The sequence below is a fragment of the Dipodomys spectabilis genome, unplaced genomic scaffold (genome assembly GCF_019054845.1).
Source record: "Dipodomys spectabilis isolate Male_0828 unplaced genomic scaffold, ASM1905484v1 ptg000772l, whole genome shotgun sequence".
Lineage (NCBI taxonomy): Eukaryota > Metazoa > Chordata > Mammalia > Rodentia > Heteromyidae > Dipodomys > Dipodomys spectabilis.
The window spans coordinates 145,200-168,659 of NW_024871449.1; the positions used below are offsets into that span (position 1 = coordinate 145,200).

At 53.9% G+C, this 23,460-nt stretch overlaps 1 protein-coding gene across 5 annotated transcripts in view; it reads left to right on the forward strand.

Moving 5' to 3' along the window:
- Acot7 (acyl-CoA thioesterase 7) overlaps positions 1-23,460 on the forward strand; it is a 94,002-nt gene that overhangs the window by 57,922 nt on the left and 12,620 nt on the right. For all 5 annotated transcript variants that reach the window (XM_042672802.1, XM_042672806.1, XM_042672801.1 and 2 more), the window contains exons 6-8: positions 1,027-1,113; positions 14,466-14,582; positions 22,972-23,156. In XM_042672802.1, coding sequence (XP_042528736.1) covers positions 1,027-1,113; positions 14,466-14,582; positions 22,972-23,156 — 389 coding nt within the window. The remainder of the gene's footprint in view (positions 1-1,026; positions 1,114-14,465; positions 14,583-22,971; positions 23,157-23,460) is intronic.

Here is a 23,460-nt window from a genome sequence, read left to right on the forward strand (position 1 = left end):
CAGGTCCTAAGCCTGTGTTCCTTTGTGAAAGGCCCCAGCAGCCCCAGGGGCACACCCAGTGACTTATTTCTTCCACTTTATCTCCTAGTCTATTCATGATTTGAATGCAGCAATGAATTGACCCACTGATGTGCTCAGAGCCTTCAAGATCCAGTTGTTTCTGGGGAACCCACACAGAGCTTGCAGAGGTGTGTCTCACCAATCAGGATAGGACCAGCTGTGGCGAGTACAGTGTGGGAGTTGTGGAGAGATATCCAGAGCTGGGAAGAGTAGGAATCTTAGAGATACTGACACAGGAGACCCAGCCTCTGGCCAGGATGGCCTCCACCCTGCTGGCTGTCTTGCTGCTGAGAATCACTGTGTAGGCCTGGCGTGGATCATGGACAGGATGGTGGGAAGGAAGGCTGCCTGGCAGGAGGCCTGAGCCCAGACACCCTCCATAAGCCGGGCCTTCCTGGGCCAGTCATGGAGCTTCAATGTAGACTACAGAAATACTGTTGGTACCATTTTTGTGTGTGCCTTTGTGCCAGTACTAGAGCTGGGGGCTGGGCACTGTCTCTTAGCTTTTTTGCTCAAGGCTAGTGTTCTACCACTTGAGCAGCAGTTCCCCTTCCTGCTTTTTGGTGGTTGATTGGAGATAAGTCTTCACAGACTCCCCTTCCCAGGCTGGCTTTGAACTGTGATCCCCAGATCTCAGCCCCCTGAGTAGCTGGGATTGCAGATATGAACCACTGGTGCCTGGCTGTTGGTGATTTTCTTAAAAGTGGAAAATGAGGTTGGTGACAGCATCCTAGTGGAGCATCACCTGTGACCCTGTGGGCAAGCCCCCTAGGCAGTATACTGTGAACCACTCATGGGGCTACTTGGGCCTGCTCTGCCTTCCCCACAGCTATGGCCTGCAGAGCCCTCAGCTCTCCTTCGAAGAACCCAGTCTGAGTGCTGGCAGGCAGTCATCCTCGGTGAAGTACTGCTGCAGGGTGGGAGGTGATCTCCCCCATGACTAATGCTTCTGCTTTGCCTCTCTAGAGCCCAACACGGTGAGCTACAGCCAGTCCAGCCTGATCCACCTGGTGGGGCCTTCGGACTGCACCCTGCATGGCTTCGTGCATGGAGGTAAGAGCCTGGGCACTGGCTGCGCCCTCTCCCGCCCCTGCCCCCCCCCCCCCCGCTGCCCCCGCCTGTCGCTGGGAAGCCAAGCTGCCGGCTGACCCAGTTCAGGCGTCGTGTTCAGTGAAGTGTAAATTTAAACTTCCAAGAGGTTGCATAAGAAATTACTGGAATACTATTGGTGCCTGTTTTTAAAATTGGAAATGAAAATGGGATGGATGACCACATTCCAGCCGAGGTCACACGCAACCCAGGGAGCTCGGAGCAGAGGTGGCGGTGGCAGGGCCTGACTGAGGGGCCTGTGGCACCGCAACGCACGGACTCGCAGCACCTGCCACTTGCATTATTTCTTCTTCTTCTTCTTCTCCTTCTCCTCCTCCTCCTCCTCCTCCTCCTCCTCCTCCTCCTCCTCCTCCTCCTCCTCCTCTTCCTCCTCCTCCTCCTCCTCCTCCTCCTCCTCCTCCTCCTTCTCCTCCTCCTCCTCCTCCTCCTCTTCTTCCTCCTCCTCTTTCTTCTCCTCCTCTTCCTCCTCCTCCTCTTCCTCCTCCTCCTCCTTCTTCTTTTTGACAATCCTCGGGTCTAAGGCTCTTTGTGCGTAAGGGTAGTGCTCTACCACTTGAGCCACAGCACCACTTCTGGCTTTTTCTGAGTAGTTAAGAGATAAGAGTTTCACAGACTTTCCTGCCTGGGTTGGCCTCAAACCGTGATCCTCAGATCTCAGCCTCCTGAGTAGCTAGGATTATGGGTGTGAGCCACCAGTACCTGGCTTACATTTCTTTTTGTAAATGCAGACCCACTTCAAGTCAGGCTGAGCAGGTCCTGGCCCAGGCTGCTCACGGTCCAAACACATGCTGGGAGATTGGAGGATGGGATGTTTGTATGGGAATAGTCTGCAGGTGTATTTCTGTGAATTAAGGCAAATACAACCTGCACATTAACCCACATGTGATGTGTGTAAGACTGAGTATACAAAAAGATGCTGAGCCAGGCCACTGGATCCCACACATAGGATGGAGGGCTGGATGGGAAGATCACTTGTGCCCAAGAGTTTGAGCCCAGCCTGGGCACCAAAGCCAGACCCTGGCTCCCAAACACAGGCAGACTGATTTGAAGGACGGTAGTTGAGTGGTACTGACAGTAGCAGAGGTTGTGAAACGGTGTGAGTGGTGGAGAGCAGCACAGCCGCTGCTCTGTGCTCAGCTGCTAGTCAGTTCTTAGATACGGCAGGCACTTCTGCACAGTGCTTTCACTTGTGCTCACATTCCTTGGTACCTAAAAACACCAAGTTCTGTTCAGTTCAGAAAACTCCTATTCATTTTTCAAAACCCAGGTGGAATGACAGCTCCATGTAGGTTTACACTGACATTTCTACCAAGGGTCCTTCAGGTCAAGGACTGGACTTCCGTCGTGTCTCCAGCCAGTCAGGCACACCCTTGTTTCCCAGTGGGGCACAGATTACTTCTTGGTTGAGGGTAGAAGACCCCGGATGGGTCAGATTCAGTGGGCCTTTATGTGAGAGATACTTTTTAAGTTTCTTTCTTTGCTTATCTTGGTGGTTCTGAGATTTGAACTCTGGGTGCTCAAGCTGTGAACTCCCCCTCCTCCCAAGCCGTTTTCCAAATAGGAACTCTCAGATTGGCTCAAGCAACCTTGGACCACGAGCTTCCTAAATGTTTAGGCTTCCTGCAAGGTTAGGGTAACAGATATGCCCTCACCTACCCCCCTTTCGTGGTTGAGATGTGATCCTAGGAGCTTTTGGCCATGGCTAGCCTTGAACCTCGAGCTGGGGTTACAAGTGCAGGTATAAGCCACTGCCACAGCCTAAAATTTGCTTTCTTCTTTTTTCTTTTTAATTGATCCCTTTTTCTGAGTTTTCTTTTTCAGTCTTATGGTTGTTTTCTCTAAATGCTGGCTGCATGCCCCTTTGGTCTGACTGACTTGGTCCTTCTCAGGGGAAATTCCACCTATGACAAATGGTATTTTCAGATAGGCACAGGAACATAGATAATTGGAGTATGTTTCTACTCAAATACTGAAAACATCAGGCTCGTGAGCTCTCCCCATTCCCACCTTGCTGGCCTCCAGTTCCAGGGGGCAGCAGCTCCTCTGCTAAGCCCAGACTTTTATCACCATGAGAAATTGTCCTTGGGCTTTACATAGCTCTTACTTTACCTGAAATTTGCCAAATTCTGTGCTGCAGTGTTTTGCTGTGTGTGTGTGTGTCGGCAGCTTTTCACCAGGTATGGCCTTGGTATGGCCTCAGTCCAGTTCTCTTGCTTTCCACACTGGATGGCATCAGCCAGATGCGGGGATTGAGGAATCCTTTGAAAACCATTGAGAAGCACAGCTTTCTAATATTTAGTGTCTATTTTTATAGGCATTTCAAATTTGCATGCACAATTTATAAGCTATGCTTAGCAATTATACCAGGTCTAATCATCTCTCTTGTGCCTGGAAACTGACCAGGAATAAATGAGAGTAAAGATGGTGCCCCAAACACCCAGGTACCATCACCTGTGGGCTCCCAGGTACTGTCATACCTGTGGTCTCTCAGGTACCATCACCTGCAGTCTCCTAGGTACCGTCACCTGTGGTCTTACTACTGGGTCCTGTCCACTTGACTTAGCAGACACCAGTCACAAGAGAGACTGCTGACCCAATGGGGATACCGGCTACACTCTCTCAGTTCTGGGCTGTGGCGCTTTGAAAAGCTGCGTGAATCCTGATTGTCTCATCACTCGTTGCCATGGTTGTGGAGGTGACGGTGGCTGGAAGGAGATGGTCCTTGCGGTCTGGGAACCATAGGTGGAATCCAGGGGCATCTTCTGCCTGGGGCCAGGGTGGCCAGTCCTGACTCTGGTCTTTGGTTTTCCTGTGCTGACTTTGGTAGGTTGCCAGTGGCTTCTGTGAAAGGCAGCCCTACTACCCAACTCAGCTGGGAGAGGCCCAGACTGCAGCTTCTGCAAGGAAGGGGGTGGGATTTCCATGACGGTGCAGGCACGAGCTGTCCAGGGCTGACATGGCACTGTGGGCCATGGTCCCTGGCATGGGGTCGTGTTCCTGAATGTCACACCTCTGCAAACCTGTTCTGGTGGAGTGCCACCTGTTCTGGCCATACCTCCGCTATCTGCTGACCTGCTCTTCTCCCACCTCCGCTATCTGCTGACTTGCTCTTCCCCTACCTCCGCTATCTGCTGACCTGCTCTTCCCACCTCCGCTATCTGCAGACCTGCTCTTCCCCTCGCTGGCCTCCAGCCTCTTGGCCCATCTCTAACCTTCCAGCCAACTGTGTGTGACACCATGTGACAGCCTCCCTGCCCCGGGCACCACCAGGCAGCCACTTGATGTGTGGTCACATTGGAGAATCACAGCTGTAGCTCAGCAGGTCACGACGGCAGTGGGCTGGGCTGAGAAGACTGGGAGCTGAACCTGTCTCCCAAAGTCTGCAAGGTGCTGCTGCAGCTGCAGAGCAGAGCGCTGTGTTCTGCAGCCCCGGCTCTGCCACCCAGACACTCCCAGCAGGCTCACTGCATGACAGAGTTTGCCTCTTAGTGCAGATTTCTGGGACTTTTCTCTCTGGACCTTGGGTTCCTCCTGTGCTGCTGTCTTACCTCAGAGGACACTGCCCCTGCTTCTGCTGCAGGCGCCCCGCCCCTGCCCTCACCACAGTGCTGTTCGCCTGTTGTCAGACCCTCAGATCCAGTCCCTTCTCCCTCTGCTGACAGAGTTACTGTTGTGTGCTGGTCGTGTATGTGTTGCCAGTCCTTGGGCTTGAACTCAGGGCCCGGAGGCCATCTCTGAACCTTTTTTGCCCAAGACTACTATGCTGCTTGAGGATAGTAGTCTTGAGCATAGTTCCACTTGTAGCTTTTTGGTGGTTAATTAAAGATAGGGCTTATGGACTTCCTGTCCTGGCTTCAAACAGATCCTCGGATGTTAGCCCCCTGAGTAGTTAGGATTATAGGCACTGCACCTAGTGAATGTGTGCTGGGCTTTTATTTCCACTGAGATTGATACCCAGCCTTATCCTTCATCCTGCAAGGCTCATGGGAGACCCCTGGCCCACCCACACAGCTGGCCGGGACCCCTGGCAGGTGGGCGGTGTTTGGCTAATTGGGAGCAGCACCAGTGCTACAGATTTCTACCCTGGAGAGAAGGGAGAGGGACCTCCCCTCAGACTGTCAGTGCATTCCCTCTCAAGAGGGTTCTGAACTCTGTACTCTTGTCATCTGCCTGGATAGCCTTTAGGAAGAAGCTCGGAGCCTTTTTTTTTTTTTGACTAGGTCTCTGTACATAGCTCAGTCTGGCCTCCACCTCCTGATCCTCCTGATGTTGTCTCTTTTTTGTGTGTCGGTTATGGGCTTGAACACTGGGCCTGGGCACTGTCCCTCAGCTCTCCAGCTCAAGGAGAGCGCTCTACCACTTGAGCCACAGCACCACTTCCGGTTTTCTGGTAGTTTATTGGAGATAAGAGTTTTCACTGCTTTTCCCGCCTAGGCTGGCTTTGAACCACGATCCTCAGATCTCAGCCTCCTGAGTAGCTAGGATGACAGGCGTGAGCCACCAGCACCCGGTTCATGATGCTGTCTCTTGAATGGGAGTACAGGCAGGAGCCACAGTGCTGGCTGCTATGCTCTTTTTCATACCTTTGACAAAAGTGGCCATGTCCTACAGGCCACGGTGACCATCCTTGACCCCATGAGAGGACCTTAGGAACTGGGACAGGAAGAGTGCTGGGAGGTTTCCGTTAGGTAGGATTCAGGAACTGTCTGTTTGCCCCAGGACCTGGTCAGGACCTGGGCCACCGCATGTCTTTGCAGGTGTCTGGCATATCTATGTCAGCCTGGTCCCTTCGGGACGATCTGGGCCTCGCTACTCAGGGTATGTGAGGAAGGGCAGGGCAGGGTTGCTGTCTGTCTTAGAACAACAGTGTGATGGATCATTTTTTGGATCTCTGGCAGACACGCCAGGAGCCTCTTCGAGGCAAGAGTTTTGGTCACAGTTTCTGATGCTGGGGGCAGAAGTGGGGCTGTGGCAGAGAGCTGGGGATAAGGCCTTTCCCTAAACCTGCCTGAGCCTTAGAAATCATCTGGGCCTGTATTCAGAGGCTCTGCTCTTCTAGAGGCTATGAGGCTGTGATGTGCAGCCCGGGCCAGGGCTACATCTTTAATCAGGAGTGCCTGGTGCTTCTGATGACTCAGAGCCCACAGCGAGGATGTGTATTGTGTCAACAAACCTGTGGCTGTCCTCACACCCTTTCCCTCCGCTCTGCAGATCCCTCTGAGGTGTCACCTAGCCTGAGTCCGAGCCTGCGGGGCTCACACAGCAGTGGGCCTAGGGCCTGGGGCGGGGGAGAGCTGGACTCGTGCAGTCCGGTACCGGCACAGGTACCTGTGAGGAGTGAGAACTGAGGGCTTTCTTGCCCCCACCCCCGCTTCCCCACCCCCTGCAGCTGACTCCCAGAGTTGTCACCCATCCTCTTCTCTGTCTATCCCAGGAGCTCCTAGCTCACTATGGCCCAGCCGAGGCTGCCAGGGGCTACCCACCAGGGCTGTGGCCCCAGATCTCCCCACCTGCCCATTCCTTTCTGACTTGTGTGCTGTGTGGGCGCCCCCTGGAATCACAGCCCTGACTTCACCCCTTGGGACTTAGTTTCTTTTTCTTAGATGAAGTAATGCAGGGAAAGCAAGTGGCATTTGGAAGTGGCAGTCAAGGTGTTTTTCATTTTTGAGGCAGGATCTTGCTGTGCTTTCCAGGCTGGCCTCAGTCCTAGGCCCGAGTGCTACTCCTGCCCCTGCCTCCAGAGTGGCTCTTGGCACCACCATGCCCAGATCTGTTTGCATCATTTTATTATTACCTTATTAGTTTTGTTGTTACAGAGAGCGAGGAGAGAGTGTTCCATGGAGAATCAAGTGGAGTGTTTATGAAATGTGATGATGTAATTTTGACCACAATGAGCATTTAAATTACAAATTCCCAGCCGGGTGTCAGTGGCTCACACCTGAAATCCTAGCTACAAAGGAGGCTGAGATCTGAGGATCGCAGTTCAAAGCCAGCCCAGGCAGGAAACTCCATGAGACTCTTATCTCCAATGAACTACCAGAAAACTGAAAGTGGTACTGTGGCTCAAGTGGTAGAGCTCTCACCTTGGGCTGAAGAGCTGAGGGACAGCGCCCAGGCCCAGAGTTCGAGCCCCATGACCGACACACACACACACACACACACACACACACAGACACACACACACACACACACACACACACACACAAAATTACCAATTCCCTGAAGTGGGACCATGGAGCCTGGACATCCAGAACAAGAGCATTACACCTAGAAGCCGAGCTGCCCCCTGAGAGATGATGGAGCCAAGAGCAAGCAGTCTGGACTTCACATAGCAAAAAGGAGGGTGCTTTCTCAGAATCTGGAGGATATGCATAAAGATGTTCTCTGAGCACAAGTGGGGTGGATAGCTTTGAGCCTATGATACTTAAAAAGAAAAATTAAAAATACCTAAGTGTTGGAACTGGGAAAAGAATAACAAAATCCACCCACGGAAAGGAGGAGAGTAGACTCAAGGCCAAGAGGCTGTCTTGGTTCTCGGATTCCCTGTGTTTGCCTGCACCCCTCTCCCTCCCTGCTCCTACTGCTTGCCCAGAACCACATCCTCGTGACATCGAACTGTCCCAGCGCGTATCCTGTGCTGGTCCCCACCTCCTGCAAGTCCCCCTTCATGCTGACCTGGCTAGGTGTGTGTTGCTATCCCTTTTCTACAGATAGCTCCCCTTTTCAGGGTCAGGCAGTTATGCCAGCCAGCGGCTGGATTCTCTCCTGGCACTCTGTGCCGATTGTGGCTATGAGTTTGTCCTCACCCCCTTCCTGTCCTCCTGGCCTTCATCACAGAGTGGGCACCTGAGTCGGGGGTCAGCTTGTCACTTGCCAGCCCTGCAGGGATTGCTGCCTGCAGAACACAGGGTCCCAGGCTCGCTCGCTCGCTGTCACTACGTTGTCTGTAGAACACAGGGTCCCGGGCTCGCTCGCTCGCTGTTGCTACATTGTCTGTAGCATTTGTCTGCAGAGGGCACCCTCTTCTAACAGTCTGTGGGTGTGAAGGTGTGTGCCCACGTTCCCACGGCAGTCTTGCCCACCTGCTGCCCACCCCTGGCTCTGTGTTAACTCACTTCTGGAAAAGCATAATGGCTAGTGACTGCCGAGAAGCCTTTCCTCAGCCAGTGTCACTGGGCTCTACTCGTCCAGCTGTCCAAGGGCCCCCTCATCCCATCCAGGCAGACATGGCAACAGGAGGCAGGGGAGGCTTGTCTCCTCCCAGCCGCTCGGGCACTTCCCCCTAGTGGCCCAGGGCCTCTGAGCTATTGGCACTGGCACTCCGTGCCCCCTCACTCCCCATCCTGCCCCTGGCACTTCCCGGGCAAGATCACCTGCCCAGCCTCCTGCGCAAGCCAGAGTGCAGATGCATCTCCTTGTCATTGTCCCCCAGAACCTCCCTGATTCCTCCTAACCTTGCTGCTGCCCCTTCTGTCCCTGTGCTGCTCCTGCTGCCTTAATGATCCCAAGGCCTTTCTTGCACCACTGCTCTCCCCACCACCCTGACCCCCTGCATTGGTGGTTCCTGCCCCAGCCTCTCCCCTGCACACCGGCAGGGCCTCTCAGATGTGATGCTAGACAGGGAGATCTGTGGTTCCTCTCCCCACCCCCACCCCCCACCTCGTACCCTGAACAGCCCAGCCAGGCTTCCTGCAGGGGTCCCAGACTCAGCCCTGTTCTGGAGCCCTCCTCCTCACCTCTCAGCCTGTCTTCCACTCCCACCTTCCTGCACGTCAGAATCTGAACTCTCACTCCCTATCCTGTCACTGTCTGGTCCAAACTGTGGCCATGAACTGTGCTGACCCCCACTGGGCGCCCCCTCACTGCTGGACAGCGTCCCACACCATCTTTTCAGACAAACTCTGTTCAGGGCCCTGGAGATGAAGCCACAGGTCTTTATCTGGGTCATTTCTTCCCTCCCAGCCCCTCCCCGAGCTCATCTCCCTCCCCAAGGCCTCCCTGCCGACAGTGGGGTCTCCTTCCACCATTTACCCTCCCTGCCATCGGTGGGGTCTCCTTCTACCATTTCCCTCCCTGCCATGCCAGGGTCATGGAGCTCTGTGGGCTCTGTCCCCAGTTGTGGTCCTCAAACCAACCGCCCAGTGGCTATGATTTCTTCCCATCTGTGAAGGAAAGACAGGAACTTGCCCAGCGTGCAGTGTGAAGCACTGACCCATCTTCATTCCTGGCCCTGCTCACTTCTGTTCCAAAGCACTTACCGCCGTTCTCATTTCCTCCACAACCCAGAGCACGCATATGCACAGTGGGGCTTCTGCCCGCCTGGGCACTGCGTCTCACTTAGGGCAGGGCCTGGCGAGAGCGCAGTCAGCACCACCCAGGGAGCGTGCCAGCCAGGCTGGACGGTGCTGGCACGTGATGAGCCAGGGCTGGCCCAGTGTCCCAGCGTAAGGGACATGGGGGCTGCAGAAATGGCCCTCCCCTGACTAGCAGTGCAGCATCTGTCCAGCAGCTGTGGGGCTCACACACTGCCCTAGGGGCTGAGGCTGGGGCTGCTCAGCTGAGCTGGAACCTGAAGAGTAGCAGGACTGGGCACCAGAGCAAGATGGCAGAGAAGGCTGAAGGACTAGGCCATGTACTGTGCTTCTCAGGGCAGTTGTGAGAACTGTGTTCTGCAGCAGCAAGAGCCCCTCTCGCTCTCTAGAAAACAGATCGAGGTGCAGATTCTCTTCTCTTTCTACTGTGAGCCCTCTTTGGCTTGAGCCACTATGGTAAGCCTGGGCAGGGAATGGAGAAGGGAAAGCCTGCTGGAGCTCTTGAGGAGCTTCTGGTCAGGTCCACAGGTGAGCCAAGACACACTGGCTTGAGCATTGCTGGCTTTGCCTTCTCAGGAAGAACAGTCTTGCGTGAGAAGCGTGGTCCTCCAGGTCTCTTTTCTGCAAGTTTTGGTGTTTGAAGACACTGCTCTGCAGCGGGAGCTCTGAAGCGCAGTCTTTATGTCCATACAGAGGCTCTGGGGGCAGAGGTGTGAGCCCACTGGAGCCTGGGCTCCTCCATGGTTGGATGTGGACTTGGCCACTCTAGCCCAGGGGCCCTGCTGGCCAGCTCACTGTCCCTCTAAAGCTGAGTAGCCTACACTCGCTTCTGGAGTGGCATGGCATTTGTGTGAGCGCCTCTTTGGGTGCTGCATGAATCAGCCCTTGCTCATCCTTGGCTGTGTCTATCAGCTACTGTGGCAGATGCACCCTGGCACCCCAGCCCGGTCTTCCCCAGTCCAGGCTGTTGGAAGGACATTGATGACCTGCCCAAATGCTCCCCAGATGTTGAACCATCACCCTTGCTTTCCTGGACTCTGGACTGAGGCCGAGACCACCCACTGGTTTGTCCCTCCACACCAGCTCTGCAGGTATACCCACCTCCTGTTTGCACTGCCATGGTGCTGCTGGAGCTTTACCTGACTTCCCTGCGTTCCCAGTTCATGGCTGGAGGCCCTGTTGCCAGGCAGACTTGGCCTCGGCTCCGGCTCCGCGATGCTCACAGGCATGCGGGAACCGCAGTTCAGCGCCACCTGGGACTTGGCCACAGCTCCTACTTCTAACATTCTGTTACTATCTTTAGAAACTCATCCTTACTCCATTGTGCACTAATTGCCAAAAATAACCCTGACTAACGAACTTAATTAGATTCCTGTGCCAGGAATTCCTTGGTCCCAGTTCACAGCACGCACACCCGGTAATAGGACCCAGAGGAGAAGCCAGAGTGTCTGGGAGCCCGCCCTCACCTGCGTCTTCAAATAACTTCTTGCCTCTGCCGAAGGTGGGATGTGAGAAATAAGATAAACTTACTATCATTTGCTTAATATAGGAGGCTGGCACCCACACTTGCCAGTTGGGGCTAAATATAGAAATGGGGGCATCTCAGATCCCCGCCCTCTGAGTGGGCAGCACCGCGGGCTCCAGGCTCGGCTGGCGCAGCCTGCGGCCCGGGAAAGGAACATGAAGCCGCTATTTTTAATCCCGTCAGCATGTTGTCAATACTTTAAGAGGAAAAAAAACAAAAACCTGTAAGCAGTTAAATGTTAGATTCAAAAATATCTTTGGTACCCAGTATTTATCTACATGCTAGTGGCCAACCAGTTCTGGTTGTTGTTTTTTGGGTTCCCCCTCCCCTTCCCATAATTCCTGAAGCGAGTGCAGTCTCCAAAGACAGCAAATCTACAATTTTGTTGTCATCTTTTAAATTACTGATCTTGGGAAGTGCGCACGGCCCACAGTGGACTGTAATTTGCTCAAGTTATTTTCTTGATGTTGGCGCTCACTGTGCCTAACTGGAAACAGTGAGGGGCTTCCTGTGGGCACCTGGAAGAGGCATTGTAGACAAGCTTGGCACTTGGTAGTTTGATTCATGGGCAGGCGGGCGGGCGGGTGGGCAGGAAAGCAAGGTGGGCTGGTGGCTCCTTTGGGTGGCGGCATGCCAGCTGGACAGGCAGCTTTGAACCAAGCACAGGGCTGTTCTGTTTTGACAGAATTTAACCCATGTCACTGGACACATGGCGATGTTTATGCGGTCATGGATGGGGCATGGGTGATGGAAAGCTTTACAGGCAAGCACTTCCCCGTGGTGTGAGAGCCACTCCTGCGCCGGCCTCATGACCTCATTTCCTGTGACAGGCGACAAGTGGGTCTCAATTCAGCATGTGCAGCACATAGGCCTGCTTCTCCCTGGCAACAGGGGGGGAGGGAGGGCTTAATGCTTGATTGCAATTAATCTGTAACTAATTAACAGATCCGTTCCTGTCTCCTTTTTTTGGAGTCACTGGAGTTTGCACACATGCTCTACTGCTGAGCCATGCCCTGTTTTTCACTGGTTACTTTTGAGATAGGATCTGGCTTCCTGCATGGACACACACCCGAACACAATGTGCCTCTTTTAGGCTTCCAATCACTGCTGGGGTGACAAGCGTGTACCACCACACCCTGCTTCTTTCTGTTGAGAGGAAGGCTCCAGGACCTTTCTGTAACGAGGATTGCCTGGAATTGCAGTCCATCTACTCTCAGCCTTGCATATAGTTTAGGGTGAGAGGTGCACACCATTGTGCCCAGCCGAGTTAGAAAGAAGTCTTACGAACTTTTCTGCCAATGATTTTAGCCTCCATATAGAAGTGAGAGCCTGTGATATTTGTTGTTCCGTACCTGGCATATTCCGCTCAACGGAATATTCTCCAGTGCCGTCTACATTGCTGCAAATGACAGGATCTCATTCTTTGTTATGCCTGACTAGTAATCCATGGTGTCAAGTTGCCATTTATTCATGATGGACATCTCAGTTGCTTCTCTTATGAATAGTGTTACAAATGAACGTGGGAGAACAGGTGGCTCTTGGTGTAATGATTGCATTTTCTTTGGATCTATGCCCTACTAATAGCAGCATTGCTGGGTCATGTCATATGGTCGTTCTGTTTCCAGTGATTTTTGTTTGTTTAAACTGGGGTTTGAACTCAGGGGTGGCACTTTCTAGACAGGTGCTTCATCCTCTGACTATGCCTCCAGTCCTTTTTTGCTTTAGTTGTTTTCCCCATAGGGTTTTGTTTTTTTGTTTTTTGTTTTTGCCTTGGGTTGGCCTCAGACTGTGATGCTCCTATGTATGCCCTAGGGTCACTTGATTTACAGGTATGTCAGCCAGTGGAATCTCTCCAAGTTTTTGCCTGGACTGACCTCAAACCATAATCCTCCCAATCCCTGCCTCCTGAAATACCTGGGATTCCAGGTATGAGCTACAATGCTTAGCCACTGTTTTCATAGTGGAGATACTTACATCCCTATCAGACAGTGTCTTTAATACTTTTGTGTGAAATAATACAAAAATTGTTTACTTGTGATATTAAAAAAAATTTAAAAAGCTCATGCCTGTAATCCTAGTTACTCAGGAAACTTGAGATCTGAGGATCATGGTTCAAAGCCAGCTTGGGTAGAAAAGTCCCCTTAAGATTTATCTCCAAGAAGCCAGGCGTGGTGGCTCACGCCTGTAATCCTAGCTACTCAGGAGGCTGAGATCTGAGGATCGCGGTTCAAAGCCAGCCCGGGCAGGAGAGACTGTGAGACTCCTATCTCCAATAAACCACCAGAAAACCGGAAGTGGTGCTGTAGCTCAAGTGGTAGAGCGCTCGCCTTGAGCTGAAGATCTGAGGGACAGCGCCCAGGCCCAGAGTTCAAGCCCCACGACTGACCAAAAAAAAAAAAAGATTTATCTCCAAGGGGCTGGGAAGGTGGCTCAGTGGTAGAGCACTTGCCTTGCATGCATGAGGCCCTGGGTTCGATTCCTCAGCACCACATAAGCAAAAAGCTGGAAGTGGCGCTGTGGCTCAAGTGGTAGAGTGTTAGCCTTGAGCTGAAGAGCTGAGGGACAGTGCCCAGGCCCAGAGTTCAGGCCCCACAACCGGACCCCCTCCCCCAAAAAAAGATTTATCTCCAATTAAGCACTCAAAAACTGGGAGTGGAGCTGTGGCTCAAAGTGGGAGATTGCTAGCCTTGAGCAAAAGGGTCAGGGACAGTGCCAGTGCCCTGACTGAGTTCAAGCCCTACAACTGACAAATTATTTTGGATCATTTTAGATTTTGGCTTAGGAAACCTGCCCAGCCTGTATGGTCAATTCTGGAACATTCCATCACCTGGAAAAGAAGCCCTGTTCCCTTTAGCCATGTCTACTCCCTGTCTCTTGGGACCCATAGAATCCATTCTTTGCCTAGTCCCCTGACCTGGCAGGTCATGGGGTGGCCCATCAGCTCATGGTCCTCCATGTTGCTGGGTGTATCACGTGAGTCCTTCTGTGCTGCATAGATAGGTCTTGTTTTGTGTACATTTGAGTTGTTTCCCTTGTTCGGCTATGATAATCAGAGAAAGGTAAAATGTGTATGGGTTTCTGCCCACTGTGTTTTCCTGCTGCTTTTGGGCATTTCCGTCCACGGTGTGGACTGGCAGGACCCAGGGGCACCTTTCCCGATGTCACTAGGCCTGAGGGCCTGAGCACCACGTCCTTGTAGCCCTCCAGTGGGCAGAAAGGGGTGTCGGGGAAGGACAGCGCAAGGGCTGTCATTGCTCAGGGACCTTCAGTGTCAGCTGGGGCCATGTTCAGAAGCTCCGCGGAGAGCAAAATTTCAAATGAGAGCCACGGAGTGCCTCGCTCTCGTGTGGCACACCCACAGCCAGCCGCAGCCCTGCTGGGGGGAGGGGAGCTTCTTCCTAGGGTGTGAACTAGCCCCCCTCCCCAGTCTCACCTGCCACTGGCCCCTTTCTCCACAGGTGTCACCATGAAGCTCATGGATGAGGTGGCTGGGATCGTGGCTGCTCGCCACTGCAAAACCAACATAGTGACAGCTTCTGTGGACGCCATTAATTTCCATGATAAGATCCGAAAAGGTACCAGACTCCTGGGGAGAAGAGGGGGTGGTGGCCCTCGGGCTACGGGGTCCCTGGTCTCCGCGCCCTTTGTGCTCAGCCTGGCGTCTGCTGGGGTGCCACGGGAAACAAGGCAGAGCTTTTTGCTTTGTCTTTATGAACACACGGTGCAGCTAGTGTTTTATTGGCTTAATTTTTCAATCTGGGGAAATCTGCAACACCAGCATGATGGCAGCCTTTGCCTGCCTGAAGTCCAGCATGAACTCCTTAAAACCAGCAGTTTGCAGTTCCGTAACTGAGAGCAGGGTATGCTGTGCTTAGCCTATGGTGCCTGGGGCTTTAGGGTGGGAAGGGGACGGGACAGACGGCATCACTGACCTCTGCTTTCCAGGATCCCTTCCTAACCAACCGTGCATGTTGGCAGCCTAGAATACAGCATCACTTCGGAATTGGCTTTGCCCTGTCCTCAGGCTCTCCAGTATTCTGGGTGCTAGTGCCGGGTGCTTGGGTACTGGGTGGCAGAAGCCTTTGGGAAAAAGAATCTCCTCCCGTGGTGGTGTGGTGTGATTCCACGACTTTCTAGAGCCACCGCTTAGGAAACTACTGTCAAATACAGATCCAGACTCACAGTGGTGGAAGTACTTGGTTTCCGTGGAACTTGATTTGCTCAGTTGTCCACATGTGGCTTTAGAACCACTAAGAGAAGAGAGACTTGCCTAAGCAACAGCCAGAAACCACCTTGAAGGAGCTCAGTGGCTCACACCTGCAGTCCTAGCTACTCAGGAGGCTGAGATGTGAAGTTTATGATTACATGCCCAGCCCAGGAGACTTTTAGCTCCAATTAAACAGCAAAAAGGCAGAAGTGGAGCCAAGGTTCAAGTGGTAGAGCACTACCTTGAGAGGAAAAGCTAAGAGACAGTGCCTAGACCCTGAAGTCAAGCCCCAATATCTGCAAAACAAAAACAAAAACACTGGAATTGGATGGGTTTCCTAGGGTTATTTCAGCCCTCTAGAAAACATTAGGTAGTTCAGATGGGGCCTGGGAAGATAGACTTCCCATCTAAGGGTGGATTTATCTGGGCCACAGAGGACACCTTCGTTTCTAGAAACCCTGACCTCTGCAAGGCGCCCCATGTGCACTGAGGAGATTGCACAGAGCCTGGTGGCTGAGCTGCTCACAGAGGCCAGGACAGCTGAAGAGCTCAAGGGAGGCCCTGCCCCCTGCAGCCTGCTCTCCCTGGCTGCCACAGCCTTGGCCTTTGCACCTCTGGCCTGGGACCCTGAGAGACACTTGGGGAGCACAGACAGGGTTGCTGTTTTCCTAGGTGACGTCTTGTTTTGGATATGAGGAAATTTGGGCCAGACTGAAATAGCAGATGTGGAGTCTGACCTACTTCTGTGCCCGCGTCCCCGGCCCTTAGACGCTGTTACACCTTGTTTGTTGTCTTTAGAAGAGTGTCACTGTGGGTCAGGAGCAGTGTTCAGCACAGGAGCCTGCCTGGGAATGGCCAGAGAGCCACGTCTCCATCCACATGGCTCAGGTGGGGTTGTGGCACTTTGTCTTGAATGCTTCAAGGCACAGGGCACTGCTGTCTTCGGCCCGTGCCTACTGTTCTTACAGGAAGGTGCAGAGCGTCACCTGAGTCCTCGTTGGCTCTGGGCACTGTCCCTGGCTAGTCCACTCCTCCCTCCCTGCTATATCGTAGACAAGGCTTGCAGGGCTGACCTGCCAGCACTCCAGCAGAGGTGTGACACATCAGAGTCCAGGGTAAGGTGACATTAGCAGAGCCTGCAGAACTGCTGGCTGCCCAACCCTTGCCTTGTGATTTGTCTGCGGCCTGTGGGGCTTATGAAAGAACTGTGGGTTGGTTCCCAGGGACCACAGCACAGGCTGCACATAAACAGGTTCAGTTCTGGATCTGAGAGCCCAGAAATCTGAAACCAAGGTGTTGCATGAGCACATCCCTTTGGGTCTCTAGTGAAGACCCACCTGCCTCTTCCCACTCTGCATATCCCTTGGCTTGCCTGGCCTGTGGCCACAGCTCATCAGTCACTGCCTGTCTGTTTTTCAGAAGACATGCTTCGGACTTGGGGTCTAGGATTGTCTCATCTTGAGATCCTTACCTCAGTTACATTTGCAAAAACCCTTATTCCTACCCGGCACCAGTGGCTCATGTCTATAATCCCGGCTACGCAGGAGCCTGAGATCTGAGGATCCTGGTTTGAAGCCAGCCTGGGAAGGAAAGTCTGTGAGACTCTTATCTCCAATTAACCAACAACAACAAAAAAAGAAAAGCCAAAAGTAAAGCTGTGGCTCAAGTGATAGAGCTCTAGTCTTAAGCAGAAAAAGCTCAGGGACAGCGCCCAGGCCCTGAGTTCAAGCCCCAGGACTAATATACAAAACCAGCACAACCTTATTCCAAATGAGGTTATTGTCTGCAGTCATGCATGCACATGAATGACTAGGGAGACGCACTGCTCAATCTTCTGCCCTTGATGTTTGATTCTCTGGGCTCACTCGCTCCCTTTGGTAGGACCATGCCTCATACCCCATTCCCACACTCAGTGCCCATGCGGATGTAGGTCCTTCTCCCTCGAGACCAGCCTGGAGAGAGACTGCTCAGAGCCACAGAAGAATGGGCCACAGTTTTGAGATGAGCACTCATCTGGCCTGGTGAGGAGAGCAAATCCAGTGGAGTTACTGCTTCTGATCTGACCTGTCCTCCCTGGGTAGACACTTCTCCAAGTCTCAGGGGAGAGGGCTCTGTGGTAGCTCCCTTCAGCCACATGTCACATGCAGAAGAGCAGTCCTTTGTGCAGCAGCCTCACGCCAGGCCACGGTGGCCCAAGCAGGAGGGGTGTCCACCAGAAAGTCACTTGCAGCTTTGTATCGTCACTCATCCATGATCAAGGACTGAGGTTGGCCAGGCAAAATGTGTGCAGAGAGCTGGCTTGCTGTACCCAGGTGGACAAATCCAGGATCAGCGTTCAGACAAGGAAAGATTTCAGCATGGCTTCTGACCATGCTGGCTGCCCAGGCCCCTGGCAGGGCGGCACACTCATTGTTTGCAAACGTAGTTCTAGGGCGCCTTTGCTCTAGTCTAGGGCCCAGGCTAGGGCCAGTACACGCCTACTCTGGCATTCTCTCTTACCACCACCTGTCCTTTCTCTCAGCTTCCATCAGTGGCTGCCCACGCGTGGTACCCATGATCAGCCTGGTGTTCCAGGTGATTCCTTGGCAGGTGTGTGCCGGGCTCTCGAGAGCTGGGAGGAGTGTCTGGAGACCTGCCGCCTTGCCTGCAAAGCCACTGCAAGCTCCCCACAGCATGGATGCCGGGGGCAGTGGACCACAGGAGGCCAGGGACAGGGGTGGGGGGATCCCAGGACAGTACAGAAGGCCAGGAGCCACCCAGTGGGTGGCACAGCCTATGTCACCCAGGGCAGGTGATGAAGCCAGACCATGGGAATGTGATGTGCTCTTTCCAGGTCTTGCTCCAGTTTTTGCCCCCAGTGGAGAGGTTACAATGCCTAGGCAGTTGTTAAAAGTTGAGCTGGGCATTGGTGGCTCACACATGTCATCCTAGCTACTCAGGAGGCTGAGATCTGAGGAGCGCTGTTCAAAGCCAGCCTGGGCAGGAAAAGTCCATGAGATGCTTATCTCCAATTAACCACCAGAAAACTGGAAGTGGTACTGTGGCTCAAGTGGTAGTGCACTTGCCTTGAGCTGAAGAGCTGAGGGACAGTGCCCAGACCCAGAGTTCAGGCCCCACGACTGACAAAAATAAAATAAAATAAAAGCTGGGTGCTGGTGGCTCATGCCTGTAATCCTAGCTACTCAGGAAACTGAGATCTGAGGATCATGGTTCAAAGCCAACCCAGGCAGGAAAGTCCGTGAGACTCTTATCTCCAATAAACCACTAGAAAACCGGAAGTGGTGCTGTGGCTCAAGCATTAGAGTGCTCTCCTTGAGCTGAAGAGCTGAGGGATTGCGCCCAGGCCCAGAGTTCAAGCCCCATGACAGACAATAAATAAATGATAAAATAAACGTTAAAGGGGGACCTACCTTGAAGCAGTGGGGCTGGGAGTGTTAAGAAAACCTAAAGTCGAAGTTCTCGTGGAGACACGATCTCCCGGGGCCTGGCCCTTTAGGAGGTCCCTGTGGGGCAGGGCTGCGGGGCAGGCACCGCTCTCTTCATAAACTTGGGAGCACTTGCCAACCTCTCAGGCTTGGGAACCACTACTTTTTATTATTTTGTTTTCTTTTCCAAATCCCTGGCGTACTGCTGCAAATCTGGCTGCTGCCTGGGAGCCCGGCCGTCTCTGGGGGCGTCGGCCGGGGCATCTGCCAGCCTCGCGGCGCCCCGCCCCCTGCCGGCTCCCTGGCATTTAAAAGCAGACAGTATCTGCCATTCACAACTCAGCCTACTTGCTATGTTTGTCCTCCTAGCTTAGCTAGAGTCGTTCACTGCTGACAGCCAGCTCTGTCCCTGGCTTCCCATGGCGGTGGCACGGGAGCTGTGGCAGCCACGCAGCCACTGGGCTCGCGCCACCCACAAACCCCCAGCTGGCGCTCTAGCCTCATCTGACGGCACCAGAGGTGGAATTCAGCCCTTGGGGATCAAACGCAGCACTGCCTACCTTAGGTGCTGTGTGGGAGCTGCTTTTTGAACCCTAGAGCTGAGCTCCTCCTTGGCCTTCACCCAGGCTCAGTTTTCCTACTGAATTTGGGAATCAGCAGAGCCTGATGCAATCTCCTGCCTCGTGCGACTCTGCCCTCTGTTTTAACGGCATGACCCACATGACTGTTGGTTATCATTGGATTGAAAAGTACAGCCAGCCATGGTAGCATATGCCCATAATCCCAGCTACTCGGGAGGCAGAGGCAGGGGAGAGTCATGAGTTAGAACCAGCCTTGGTGGAGATATCAAGAACTATCTTAAAACCAAAATAGGAAGAAAAGGGCTGGGGGCATGGCTCAAGTAGTAGAGTACTTGCCTGACATGGTACAAAGCCTACAGTTCCAGTTCCTTGGGAGGCTGAAGCAGGTGGAGCACGTGCCCAGCAGCTCGGGCCATGCTTGGACAAGACCGACCTGGCTCCCAAAAACTAAAGAAATACTTGGAGCTTCACAAAGTACTCATGTTCCTGATGTTGTCATTATACTTCTAATTAAGACAAGCAACAGCCAGAAATCCAGTAAGCCACATCAGAACTGCCCGGTTTACCCTCCAACCTGGGTAGCTGTGTTCTTTTTTAGGATTAAACAGATTGGGCTACCTGCCGGTTCTAGGGGGTCAGAACTCTAATGTAGGGGCTGGGAAGGTAGCTCAGTGGTAGAGCACTTGCGTTGCATGCCTGAGGCCCTGGGTTTGATTCCTCAGCACCACATAAGCAAAAAGAAAAAAGCCGGGAGTGGCGCTGTGGCTCAAGTGGTAGAGCGCTAGCCTTGAGCTGAAGAGCTGAGGGACAGCGCCCAGGCCCAGAGTTCAGGCCCCACGACTGGACCCAAAAAAAAAAAAGAACTCTAATGTAGTCTTACCAGGTGCCACAGGGCAGGCTCTCGGTGGAGACTCCATCCCTCTGTGTTCCCCATGTTAATGACTTGGCACCTGGTCCATCCCCCACCTCTAGGTTGGCATGTGGCATCTTTAGCCATCTTTCCATCATGGCATATCCCTGATCTCTTCTTCTACTTTCTTGCATGGGCTCTCCTGTCTCATCTGGGTTATTCTCCATCTTAAGGTCCTTAGCCTAACCCCATCTGTGAAGGGGTTCTTAGGCTCCAGCAATTAGGAGGTGGGCATCTCCGGGACCATCATTCTGAGGACCACAGACCACAGTTCACTTACATGGCCACCACATGTTCATGAGCTCTGCCTTTTCCTGTCCAACTCACGTCAACGGAAGTGTGTGGGCAGGACTCTGGCAGAGATCCTATGTGAGAGAAGGTTCTGTATAGCTTAGGGCCCCTGGGGCACAGCCATGTCTCCACATCCAGGGTCATGCATGGGCATGCTGAGCTATAGCCCAGCCACAGGCTTTCCCAGGCAGAGCGCAGTCATATCTCAGTGTCACGTCTGGGACCCGGGGAGAAGGGATGGCCTATTTTAAGGTCTGCCGTCCATGTTCTTTACAAGCTGGAGATGCTAGCTCTAAATCCTGTCTTGCCACAGCCCATGGTCTTCATTCAACCGTGCAGAGAAAAGAACATGGGCTGGGTTCTGCAGAAGCGGCCTGTCGACCTGTGGACAGCTCCTCGTTCACGGTGGCGTCCTGTCTAGGATGTCCCTGCATGGGGCGCCCTCCTGGCCACCCTCTGAGCTGGATGCGCGGACCCTCGCCTCTTCCAGGGCTGCCACTCTGATGCAGACACTGAGGTGGCGTGGGGGGAGCCTGGGGCTCCGCACAGCAGCACAGCCCAGGCAGCTCTCTGGCCAGGGACATATGGACGTCCGCGATGGACGAGCTAGCTGCAGACAAGGCGGGAAGGCCCTTATAGATGGCACGGTGGAGGAAGAGGCCAAGTCTTGGGATGGGAGGCTTGAGCTGAGCCGCGGAGGGGGATCCAGCCCACAGTGGAGGGAGGAGGTGGTCTGGGCGCAGGAGACGCCATTATGAAGAATAGTGGAAGCGAGGCTCCGCCTCCTTGGCCACTGAGACTCGGAATTTGTCTCTTGACTCCAAAGTTTCAAGTTCAGTCTCAGCCCATTGCTAACCAGATCACCGTTCTGCTCCAAAGTGGCTGTCCGTGTGGCTGTCCGAGTCTGCCACTAGGGTCAGGCTGAGGCTTGCACTGGAAGACGACGGCTCACGAGAGGCGGTGGTTGACGTGGTATTGGTAGGAAGTGAACGCAGCATCGAGGCTGTCCAGGGCTCTGCGCCCTTCCCCCCCCACACACCGGGCGCTCTGTGTCCAGGGCTCTGTGGGCCCCCTGGGCGCTCTGTGTCCAGGGCTCTGCGGGCCCCCCTGGATGCTCTGTGTCCAGGGCTCTGCGAGCCCCCCTGGGCGCTCTGTGTCACAGCCACTTCCGCCCTGGGCCTTCTTCAGATTTGTGACATACCGGAGGGAAGAGGCCAGCAGACTTCCTCAGAGGTTTCCGCTCGTGGGTCCTCAGTGAGCAGGGTGTTGCTTAGGTATCTGGGGAGGGAGATACAGGACTCAAGGATGGCCAGGTCACCTCCCAGCCCCTGAGTTGGAGGTTGGGCTACACTCGGTGTGGGGGCATCTGTCCTGGCGTGTGTCTAGGGATGTGCAACCATGTGACTGTGCACCACAGCCCATCATGCCACCGGCCACTGACCGTGTGGCTCCTTCCTTCTCTCCCAGAAATGGCCGTATCCCGCACACAGCACCCCTAGTAAGTATGAAGTTGAATGTGGCATAGAACTTTCTGGTTCTTGTTAACATAGAGTAGCCTGTGTTGCCCCCATTGACTCTCTCTCTTTCTCTCTCTGGGTCTCTAAGTGTGTCTTGTGGGGCCTGTCTCAAAGCTGGTGTGGGAGATGGGGTCTCAAAGGGCCTGAATACTAGGTCCAGGGGCTGCGCGGTCAGGGAGGCCGTGCTGGGCGTGGGGGGAGCTGACAGTCAGGCACAGGCCTTGCTCTGGAAGCCCTCACGGTGGCAGTGCCAGCGGTGCGCTCACGCCAGGCCCCTATCCCCTCACTCGAGCATAGGTCCTCACCTACCCATTATAGCAGCCACGCAGAGCCTTGAAAGCTGAGATTAAGAGATTGTGCTGAGATCAGGGGCAGCCAAGGCTACAGAAGGGTCCAGGTCTTAGAGCAAAGGCCCAGGTGGAACCCCATGCCCAGGGGTGTGGGAAATCCAGAATGGATGACTTAGGGTTGAGGGAAAAAGGAACCCAAGGGACCCACAAGACTGTGAGGTTCAAGAAGCAGTGAGCCTGAGCTCAGTCCAGCGGCTCAGAGGACAAAGCCTCAGGCCTGGGCAAGGCCAGCGGAAAGGCTGAGTGGACACCGAGACCCCCCAGGATGGGAGCAGGGAGGGGATGCATGGGCCGGAGCAGGAGGTGGCTCAGGAGAGTCCTAGGACCACAGTCAGCTTGACAGCATGACTGTGTCAGTCCAGTGTGGAGAATGAAGGCTTCAAAAGGTGCTTTCATGGTGTGGCCCTGTGGGCACCAGCAAGTCTTTAGAGAGAAGGGCGGGTTGCAGATGCGCCCTAAGGAAGGACTTGACTGAGGGCAGAGGAAATGGCTGGCACGTAACATAGAACACACATGGGCTACTAATGGTGCCTTCTAATGGTTTGTCATACTGGTGTCCTGGTGCTACTGCTGCCCATGTCTCCTAACCACGTGTCTTTTAACCGTCCTCAGCCATGCTCTTTTCTCCCAGCCACCCGTGGGGGCAGAGGCCGCTTCCTAACATCTCCTTCCCTTGCTCGTAGGCTGTGTTATCACCATTTCCGGACGCATGACTTTCACGAGCAATAAGTCCATGGAAATTGAGGTCCTGGTGGACGCTGACCCTGTGGTAGACAACTCACAGAAACGCTACCGGGCCGCCAGTGCCTTCTTCACCTATGTGTCCCTGAGCCAGGAGGGCAAACCGCTGCCTGTGCCGCAGCTTGTGGTAAGTGTGCGTCCTCAGGTTCAGGACCCATCTGGGGGGGTCAGAGTGTGGCCCAGGCCTGGCCACTCCCTGGACTTAGATCTCAGGCCGTGGGCAGATGGGGCAAGGTCTGAGGAAGGAGCACCTCATGAGCTTGCGGAGAGGCCTGTGAGCTCTGCCCCACTGGCTGCCGGGCGAGCCTGGGCACACCGGCCGCTGCTGGCCTGAAGGTGCAGGTTACCTGGGATTCCTGGTGTTGCTCTGACCTGACTGACAGCTGTGTTTCAGATCTCTAGTCCTCCATGCCTTCAAGGGGCCTTTGGGG